Source organism: Crassostrea angulata, chromosome 2 (genome assembly GCF_025612915.1).
Source record: "Crassostrea angulata isolate pt1a10 chromosome 2, ASM2561291v2, whole genome shotgun sequence".
Classification (NCBI taxonomy): Eukaryota; Metazoa; Mollusca; class Bivalvia; order Ostreida; family Ostreidae; genus Magallana; species Magallana angulata.
Genome location: NC_069112.1, coordinates 11,447,627 through 11,458,298, shown reverse-complemented (window position 1 = coordinate 11,458,298; position 10,672 = coordinate 11,447,627). Strand labels below are relative to the sequence as shown.

Sequence of the window (10,672 nt, the reverse complement as noted above, 5' to 3'; positions counted from 1 at the left end):
TCAGAGTATTTTTTTCTAACCAGCTTTTAATAGTATCATCGACAAATACAAAAATGTTCTACAAGGTAATTATTTAAAATATTTACCACTATAAAAACAAGTCGTTCGCCCTTAATCGTTATATGCATGCAATGAGCATTTGGAAATTATCAGATTGCTGTAATCTTGTGAATTTGAAATACTGTACAGTTTTATACACTTAACATGTGCTTGTCAACTTGATATATCAAAAAATCGCGTAAGATAAGTGATAAATTATTTATGCATAGTTCAAAACTTAAAATAAATTGCCTTTTTTATTTAGTGATTGGTACATCGACTATTGGTTCATCTCAAAAGTTGTCTAATAATCTTCCTGTTACTGTTGGAGGGATACTCGGCGCATGTGTAGTTTTAATAGTCGGAGTTATTATCTTTTTTATTTTACGGTATATTACCACATACTTTTTATCAAATGCATTTAAGTATTTATCCTAAACATAATTTGATTATGTAAAAAGTCTATTGATTACAAATGTAGCACTGCATTAAATAAAATGAAAATATGTCGTTCGAAAAGGGTTTGAACCATGATATAAATCATATAATAATTGTAGTCTCAACAGAAAAGCTACAAGTATGAAACGAGAATCGATGATAATGGAAATAAAGCCTCGAGACAATTTTAAAAATCGTCAAACAGTTGGTATGTATAAGTAGTATATAACCCTTGAATATATATTATGATAAAGAGTTATCCTAATCCCAAAATTTATCTAATTATTGTTGAAAACTACGGTTTTTGGCAGATGAGATATTTTCGCAGATTATGCTTTTATTGTTATAACCGTTATCATACTATAGATGACAAAGTCCACGAGAACAATGAAAATGACAATTGTAACTCTACATATGCCTTGCCTGAGAAAACAAAAAGAGGTCCCCCAACCAATAAAAACATTTCTGTAAGAAACATATCGGCACAAATTACCAACATGTCGATAAACGAAAACGCTGGACTCAAAAGAGAATACCAAGTACGATTTATTATTTAAGCATCATCATTTTATTAATCTGCATTCACTGTTTATATGAATAAGCAGTGAATAATATAAAAAAGGATAAGCAGTTATACACGCAATTTTACCTATAATTGACAGGACATTCCACGTGGTGAACTTCACCCATGCACAGAGGCAAAAAACCCTGAAAATAAAGTTAAAAATAGATACACTACCATCTTTCCATGTATGTATTAAACCAAATTTCCTCAAAAGCAATAGCTCAGTAGATTTATATAGAACTATATCAAAGCAATTTTACATTATTTTTTATTGCAGTACACTTGTAGTTGATCAATCGCAAATTCTTTAAGAAAACCCACATTTTTTTTTTTTATAATATACTTGATTTATAGATGATCACTCGCGAATTGTTCTTAAAACACCAGCATCAAATGGAAGTGGTTATATTAATGCCAACTACATCGAAGTAAGTATATATTGACTAATACATCTTATAGCCCAGTGTTTTGTCACTGATTCTATTTTTGTTTGTTTTTGGGTTTTTTTTCTTGGTTTTTGTGTGTTTGTTGTTTTTCCTCATTTTGTTTAATACTTGTTAAATATTTGTCTCTATATGCATCAAAAGGATACACAAGGAAGGCGGCGTTACATTGCCTCACAGGGTACACTTTATATTTAAATGAACTCTATATTAATGAATGATTTAACATTACCTCTAATTTTCATTGTCATAAGAAATTTCTTAGGCTTTCATTTGTCATTTTTTTCCTAAGGCCCAAAGCCAAAAACAATTGCGGATTTCTGGACCATGATATGGCAAGAAGAAGTGTGTATCATCGTTTGTCTAACGAACCTAACAGAAGGAACAAAGGTTAAAGTGTATCCAAAAGACATTACATACTATGTTATCTACAGTATAAAAAAATTTAATTATGAATAACAATAAAACACAAGATATTTTGAAAAAAAATAATCTGTTTGTAATGTCAATATTTAGAAATAAACAAAAAGACTTTTTTATGAGTAAAGCCATCTTTTACTTCTTTTGCGACTATCTTGAAGTTCACATATTTTTTTTAAGAACAAGTGTGCCCAGTACTGGCCAGATATCAACGACAAACTACAAGGAGGGACATTGACAGTCAGACATCTGGAGGAGAAAACATACGCTGAGTACATCATCAGGCGGTTTAAGATACACAACAAAACAGTAAATATTATTTAAAAGCCATATTTTCATATCGTGTGTGGCATAGGTGTTTTGGAAAAGTAAAACTACAATGTATTTTTGTTTAACGAACATAATATTTCTAACAAAATTGAATAGTTAATTGCAAAGTTAAACAAAAAATTACAAAGAATTATATCAGCTAATCTACTGAAAATATATCACCACAATTACAAATTTATCAGATAAATATTGTATAAACTTACTTACTTTCTTTAAGCTTGTAACTAGTGACTTACGCACGACGATACTTCTCACATGTGACAAAAACAATGTTTCTCAACTTATTACGTATTTAGGACAACATTCTTTAAAATCTGCCACATTATTCATAAATTCAATGGAATTTTGTCATTTGAAGTTGATTATTGTATTCTAGTTACTTTTATATGATCGATATAAACCTTAGGCCAATCCCCCGTGGTTTGTTTATGCACATTCTAAATCGGGATTCGAAGTAAATTGACGTAATTTTTTTTTCAAATCCAAAACGCCCATTTCATCGGAAGTCCGCCAATCGTATTAAAATCTGTTTAAAATAAGGGTTCTCGTATTTTGAGTCTTTGCTTAAGTATCTTGAATATATATACAAAAAAGCCCTATAACTAATACATTTTATAAGAAACTTAATGTGATTCCTATGTCATAATCACAATTAGAAAATATCACTGTTGATTTATGTGCATGTCTCATAACCCTTAGAAACAAAAGTATATGCTACTTCAAACAAAAATAGTATCGATGAATATATCATATACAATGTAAAAATCTATATGTATGAATTTCAAGTGTCATATATCTTAGCTAAACCTATATGTGCGAGCAAGAGTGATTGTACTCGATGTAAGCATGGGTAAGAAACGTATTTTCAGAAAATCTTTTGTTTGTTTCAAACGAATAATAACAATTTGCATGAAACTAAGAATCATTAGATTACGTTATTTTGTTAATGGCGCTTAAAACGATGTTCCATGCACAAACCATTATATTGAGTATAGTGTGTGCATAACAGCTAAAGCCCTTTTTGATATATAGCGATTCAGTAAATAATTAAATTACCTGTACAATAAAATGAAAAACGTTGTATTGTCTAATTTTTGTAGATGCTAAAATAGATTTCGTTCTTGGTGATTTAGTAATGATAAACAGATTAGAAGTCAAACAGTATAACTGAGTGCAGTGATTTACAAATTATCAGCACAAATTTTTGATTTGAGTCCAGATGATCCATCGTACATATTCTGCTATTCGAAATGTTTACTTCCTACATTTGTAAATAAGTTTCCTGATATGAATATAAAAGGTAGCAGAAACGTATGAAATTAGTGACGTCACAATGATAAACGCTCCCGCGTACTGGTTGCTAGTTGCATTTTATCGCTTTTAATATGCGAATATCACAATAAACATATATATTGATGATTTTCTTTTTGAAACTGTGATCAGCGTTTGTTATTCTATCAATGAAAAAAAGATTAATATTTAGAGTGTTAAGAAAACTATTGGTCAGGTAAGCAAAATGGTCTTCAATCGTAGTTTTTGTATGTCGTATCTCTTTATATTACCTATATGTAAATCACAAGTCTTGAAAAATTATTTTTATATTTACTTTTTATGTATCTTATTCCAAATTACGTATACAATGTGCTACACTCACATTTTGCACAATGATATTTATCAGAATCAAAGAAGGAATAATAATTAGGTATTCTTCAACATTGATATAAAATTAGGAATTCAGAATTCTTTAGTGTTCAGTATATTAAAACAATCTACCACTATTGTTAACGGTTATCTTGACCTATTTACCTGAGGAGTATGTTCAATTAAACGTTTATTCTTACACAAAAGCCATCAATAATATTACTTCGAAATCAAAGTCATATTGAAAACGCAGAATTTTAGATTTATCTTCTTTTAGTTAAAATGTTGCTTTTCCTTATAATGTAGAAATTGAAAACAAAATCATGATTATATGTCTGTATGAACAAGAAAGAAACATAAAATGAAAAAAATGGGGTTAATCCCTTGTTCAGCGTTTTCAAAGGTGACTCATTAATAACTTTTAAAAATAACTGAATTATATAACTATGCCATTTATTCCGCTTTCTATATTTTTCAGATAGCATTCAGTTGAATAAATTGCAGCTTCATCATTCGCCTGCTACAATGTGCATCAAAATAAAAGCAATTGTCAACATAGCCTTTATGATAAAAACATGATTTCCCACAAAATCTAATGGATTCTTAATCTTTAACTATTAAAAGTTATATTTATCATGACTTTAGACAAGATCAGACCGTCATGTTACGATGTTCCATTACACCACGTGGTCAGATCATGGAGTGGCCGATCCCCTTAGTCTGGTCGTTTTTCATCGTCACGTGAACAGAGCAACAGCTAATTCTGCTGGGAAGTACACCGTTGTACACTGCAGGTATACGACCGTGTGACCATTTCAAATGAATCAAAGTCATGCGATAGAATAATCTATTGAATACAATTTAAATTACTTGAACATAAATTAATTTAACGGTAAGAATATTGATCAAAATGCCCTGAATAAAAAAAATTGTATTTTATACTTGCAATAGTTGGTAAAAGCCAATGATTTTAAGATTACTTTATAACAAAGAAATACAATTTGTAACATTTCTATTTAAAAATTTTGTTTTAAATTTCAAATACCAAGTTGCTATAATTTGATTTTTAGTGCGGGAGTTGGTAGAACTGGAACGTATATTGCTTTAGACGCCCTCTACCGCGAAGGGGAGAGAACTGGTAAAATCAACGTCCCGATGTACGTCAGGACCATGAGGAAGGACCGGATGAACATGATTCAAGGAGATGTAGGGTTTTGTTTAATTTAGATGTTCCCAAACATGTTGCAATTTTACCCTTCTTTAAAGTGTCCGAGAAACCAACAAATGTTCAAATTTTGAAAAATATATCACACTTTTGTTCTTTGTGTTACACCTACATATGCATTGTTATATTGCGGAAGACATACAATACATTCATTCTCTCGTTGCGGCTGCTAGATTCATCATTGATATTTTGTTTATTAATGATGAACTTTAAACTAGTTTCTAGAAAATCTCATTTGAATTACAAAGTATCTATAGTAATATTAGAAAAACATTTAAATTTTAATTGAAAACGTTCTCTACCGGGAAGTGGAGAGGACAGGTAAAGTACCGATATACAAAACAATAGAGGATAATCGTGGTTCAAAGAGTTGTGGGATTATGTATATGTACTTTTCAAATGTAAAAAATCTCTTTCGAATTTTAGATGAATCTGATTGCATTGTCGAAAAATTTCGAAATATATGATCTGTATTTTTATGATAGTCAGTGATTATTGATCATTAATAATGCTATTCGAAACATAACAAGTTAACGAACCTATGCTTTTTTTTTCTAAATCATTGTGTTTCAATATATTCCCATAATCGCCTTTGTTATTTTTAACTGTATTTTATTTTTGGTTAGTGGTATTCAATCTTTTACTAGTTTCTATCGAAAAGATTCAAATATAAATAAATAATATGATTCCAATATGTAGTATAATATAACTTATTTTCCTTCAACTAAAGGTCTGATATTTTAACTAAATTATTGAAGCAAAATAGTAGTTAGAAGTTGGGATTAATTTTTTCCTCTTAGTTTTCTACTCAATAGTCTTATTCAAAAAAAGTTTAAATGCGCAGTTTCAACGTGTTTATTTTGCGCAACAAGCGGAAGAAAACGAGGCTTTGTTACATAACATTTCCGTGGAGATAATGTCCTTATTGAAAAGATGTTAATCAATCGTTTTCAGAATGTACAAAATACTTCCTATCATTAATAATACAAATGCAGGTTATGTAAAATGCATGTTGGTTTAGTCCTTTTAATTGGATGATGATACACATATTATAAAACTTGTTTCAAATCACGGAAATGACCTCTGACTTTAAGAAAACAAATATTTATTATCAAAAGCTTCCTATTACCTTTGTTTATTTAAGATTAAAATAAGTTCCTCTAGTGCCCAATCGATTAAATTACCTTGTAAACAGTTTTCACAATACATTTTTATAGCCAATAACAAAGTGTTAGTCGCCATTATTAATTTTGTAGATGTAATGAGCAAATACCCGCTCAAAAAAATGTCCAATGGAATTAATTTCATTAAATATATTATATTCTCGTTAATCATAACAACTGTTTTTTAATGATATTTATTTATTTTTTGAATTATTAAATTGAGTAGACAAAAGCATTCTTTAAGAACTTAATCCAAATAACCTTGCATTAAAAGATGAATTTTACGGGAAGGATAGGTGATCTTTCCGAGATTAAATTGCTTTAAAAGCCGTTTTTATACATGACAAATATATCTTGAATAGTGTAAACGAAGTGTTAGTCGCAATCTGTTAAATAATGTGATTTATTGTTGTCTCTAGATCAAGCGAGCAAACTTTCTCTTACGATATTTTATCAAGTTTAATTAATTTTATTCATTCGACTTTGTTATGATTATCAATATCAGTAATTTATGATTTATTATTTTGCTTTTTTTTACTACGTTTTAACAGATAAAATTTGTTTCTCAAACCAAAATATCCTTTCAGGAGCAGTATAAATTGCTATACCTTGCACTGAAGGATGCCTTTTACGGCCAAAGCAAATGTTTGGACACGGAGAAGTTTTTGGGCGAATACCAAGAACAGACTTGTTATACGAATTGTGGAGATCTATCACAAAAGAAGTCATTATCTTCTGACCTCGAGGTTATCAAATTGTGATTTATATTGACAGCAAAAAATGCTCTCTAAATATATAACTTTGAAATTTGATAAGCATTCTCGATTTAAACATATTCGTTATGATTGCAGTTATTCATTTGGATCAAATGCAATGTGTTTTTTCTTCATTTTTTCTTATATGTTATTTATAAAAATATTGTAGGAGTTACTGTCCTTGAGAAAGGAGTATACACAGCAAGATTACATGTCTGGTCGGTCTCAGATATCGGCTAACTACACACAAAGCGTATTACCAGGTACCATACTATTTCTATATATACGCCTGTGAAGGTTGTATTTATTTCATTGAAGATTTTATACTGAAAAATTGCTTTCAATCTGATACACTGAATCTTTAATGACAATTTAAAAAAAATGAAATAACAACAATACAACAATAATGACATTCCAATTGCTATATTTAATGATTCTTACCTTCCTACTTTAATTTCAGTGGAGGAGTTCATGTGTCATCTGTATTATATGAAGGGCTATAACACGTACTACAATGCTGTTCTTATTCAGGTTTTGGAGAAAAAAAAACCCCCAAAAATACATTGACTGTATATATAACCCTCTTTTCATGCCTTAGGGTAATTTTCTATAACAGCAGTCGCATGGTGACCATGTGTATTCCATACACATTTAGTACAACATAACCTAACATTATGTCAAACGTTATTGTGCCGTCAGATCTTAATCAAAACTTGAAGTATTACTACAATACGTTAAATCTGTATCGTCGTATTTATTATTTATACAAAGGCAGTCGCTAAGTTTAATTTAATACATTTACATAAAACATTTATATTTGTAAACACATTCCAAATGAGAATAGTGTTCCACTGATGAACAAATCATATTTTGTATAAGTGGAACTTATGTGTTAGTTTGATGATGAATTAAAAGTTACTGCATTAAAATTTTAGGAGCATTGTATTGACATTTCCTTTAATCGTCCTCCTAAAATGACTACTGCTAATATACTTGAATATAATCATATTGAACCAAACAATAAACATCATTATTGTTTTCCTGTCATCATTTCTGAAAAAAAGTATGTTTAGTTCCCAGACCCTAAAACAGACTTCATTGTTACAAATGCTATATTTGTGTGTTTAATACAGTCATTCCTGGAGAAGGACTCCCTGATCAGCGCCCAGTATCCTCTACCAGACAACACCGAGGACTTCCTCAGACTGATCAAGGACTTTGACGCACGTGTTGTCGTCTTTTTGTGTCCCCTTGAGGATATTGATATTGAATCAGTAAGCACTTAACTTATGATTTCCTTCATTATGAGGAAATGTTTAATCAATAAACTTATCTGCCTGTCTTTCTGGATGTGATGTCTTTCTCTTTCTAATTATGTACTCTGTGTGTATTCTTATTTCCAATTCTTTGACAGACATCCAAATGGTTTCCATCAGAAAATCAACACAAATTCAATGGGATTTTCTACGTTAAAAATATGTCATCAACAAGAAGCCCGAACGTCAAACTGACCAGACTGAATATACAACCAACGGTTTCATTTTCTTTTATTATTTAGTTATTATTTAACTTGTTTAATGCAATTAATGAGTTATGGATTGTTGCATTTTTAACTGCAAAAATACAATGCCTTTCGTTGCAACTGCCAAAGAACAATACATTTAACATTTCACCTAATTAATTAAGAGAATGGTTCAAGTTTTGTCAGAATCAATTGCCTTGGGCACATCTAGGCCAATTATAATGTTTCAGACTTCTAAATGACTTCACCATTTTTTATTCGGTAGTTTTCTGATGATACTGTTGGATTCTAACGCATATTTTTTTTTTTACAGAAAAAACATAGATAATAATCAAATATTATAACATTAGAATTTTTATCCAAAATTTTAAACTAACACTTCTATTTCTTTTCTCTTTTTTTTCAATTGTACATTCGATTTGTATTATTTAGGGTTTCAATGAAATGGATATCACTCTTCTGGAATGCCCGACTTGGGGTGAGAGACTGAAAAGGGGGGACAAAAGAGTACTTTTGGATGTAGTTAAGGCAGTAAAGACTGAGAAGTCTGACCAAAAGGGCCGGGTCCTCGTTCTGTCAAGGTAACGTAAACAATATCACATCAGTCTTTATTCCTTCTTTCTGTATCTAACTGTATTCAATGAATGGCCATTGTTTTCAAGAATAAGTACACTTTGGTATTATGCAAAATATTTTAATAAATACACTCTAGCATGTTAGAAAATAAAAAAGAGCTACAAAACCTTACAATTTGACATAATGTATAATAAATTAGAAATACCCATAAAAAGTTTGACAGAATAAATGATAATTTAGAAATACCATGTAAGTATGACCATTCGCCTCTAAAATACAATTTCATTCAGATATCTTTTTTAATCACTCACTCTCTTGACCTCAAATATCAGTAAACAACTGTTGCAATCGAGGCAGGATAAATTTATAATGTGAAAATATAAAAAAAACCACATTAAATTGCTTTGATTGAGCGCAAATTTTCATATTAAGTAAGTTATTTTTGTTTAAATGTTCATTTAGATGGCACAGTTGGACCATGAAAGGGAAATATAGATAATTGACGCGATAATTGATTGCTTTCCTTTGATAATTGATCTTGTTAAAACCATAAAAAACTATTTGTACCAGCAATATATTAAAATGTAAATACGTTCAGTCAATCATTTCTTTAAATAAAATACAAATGCAAATGAAACGGCGTGTATAATAAAACATTGGCAGGTCATATCCATTATACTATGTTTAACAGAAAAAAATATATACAATATTAGCAGAAAAAATGTATACAAAACTTTTAAAAGTGTACAAAAGATATGCGTATTCTTTTATTTAGAAATATGTGTAAACTTGCTATTTGTTTCTACTTCATGCAAAACATTTTGTTATTAGAGACGGCGCTACACGCTGTGGCCCATTCTTTGTTGTATACAACGTGTTGGAACAGATCTCCATGGACAGAGAGGTGGACATTTTTACAGCTGTACGTCAGATCCAGATACGTAGACCCGAGTGTGTGTCCACTTTGGTATGTTTCACAGTTATATTTGTATCTTGACTTCATTTGAAATTGTTGATATAATAAGAAAAATAAAGGATTTGATTTTATACTGTTAGCATTCTCACCTTTTGCTAATAAAGATTTTTTATTTCATCTTAGGAGGAATACAAGCTTTGTCATGACGCCGTGGCTGAATATCTTCTTAATGACAGTGTTTATGGAAATTGTTAAAGAAACATAGAAACCCTTCAACAGTTGCTTTCTGAACACTCTATCTTCAATTTGAGTATGCAATTAGCTATAACGAACTTGTTCGATTTTAGTTTATGTGCATTAGTGCTGATATAAAAGTCATTTTGAATTTGAATATAATTTCATTGGATTGTTATAAGATCTGACTTGTTATTTGACGTTAACCCGATTAATTTTTATTTCTTTGTAAGCTAATGAATACCTGAGTGTTTTATTTGTACCTATTTATAAATTACTGTTTTTTATTGTTTAAAAAGATTTATCACCCATATTTTTAAGTATATTATTGCCCTACCAATGTATTGTTTTGTTGCTGGACACCAATACCAACGTACTCAAATCACGTTCGAGAATGTTAAACAT

General features: G+C 30.0%; 1 protein-coding gene across 1 annotated transcript in view; it reads left to right on the top strand.

Annotated features, from left to right (window-relative positions):
* Positions 1-10,316, top strand: part of LOC128172977 (receptor-type tyrosine-protein phosphatase epsilon-like) — a 78,923-nt gene extending 68,607 nt beyond the window's left edge. Inside the window, exons 8-25 of the mRNA XM_052838721.1 lie at positions 340-428; positions 597-685; positions 844-1,016; positions 1,140-1,227; positions 1,397-1,470; positions 1,630-1,666; positions 1,778-1,875; positions 2,086-2,214; positions 4,522-4,670; positions 4,947-5,082; positions 6,852-7,010; positions 7,189-7,282; positions 7,480-7,550; positions 8,153-8,293; positions 8,434-8,553; positions 8,974-9,122; positions 9,949-10,084; positions 10,217-10,316. Coding sequence (XP_052694681.1) covers positions 340-428; positions 597-685; positions 844-1,016; positions 1,140-1,227; positions 1,397-1,470; positions 1,630-1,666; positions 1,778-1,875; positions 2,086-2,214; positions 4,522-4,670; positions 4,947-5,082; positions 6,852-7,010; positions 7,189-7,282; positions 7,480-7,550; positions 8,153-8,293; positions 8,434-8,553; positions 8,974-9,122; positions 9,949-10,084; positions 10,217-10,288 — 2,004 coding nt within the window. The 3' untranslated portion in view covers positions 10,289-10,316. The remainder of the gene's footprint in view (positions 1-339; positions 429-596; positions 686-843; positions 1,017-1,139; positions 1,228-1,396; positions 1,471-1,629; positions 1,667-1,777; positions 1,876-2,085; positions 2,215-4,521; positions 4,671-4,946; positions 5,083-6,851; positions 7,011-7,188; positions 7,283-7,479; positions 7,551-8,152; positions 8,294-8,433; positions 8,554-8,973; positions 9,123-9,948; positions 10,085-10,216) is intronic.
* The last annotated feature ends 356 nt before the right edge of the window (positions 10,317-10,672 follow it).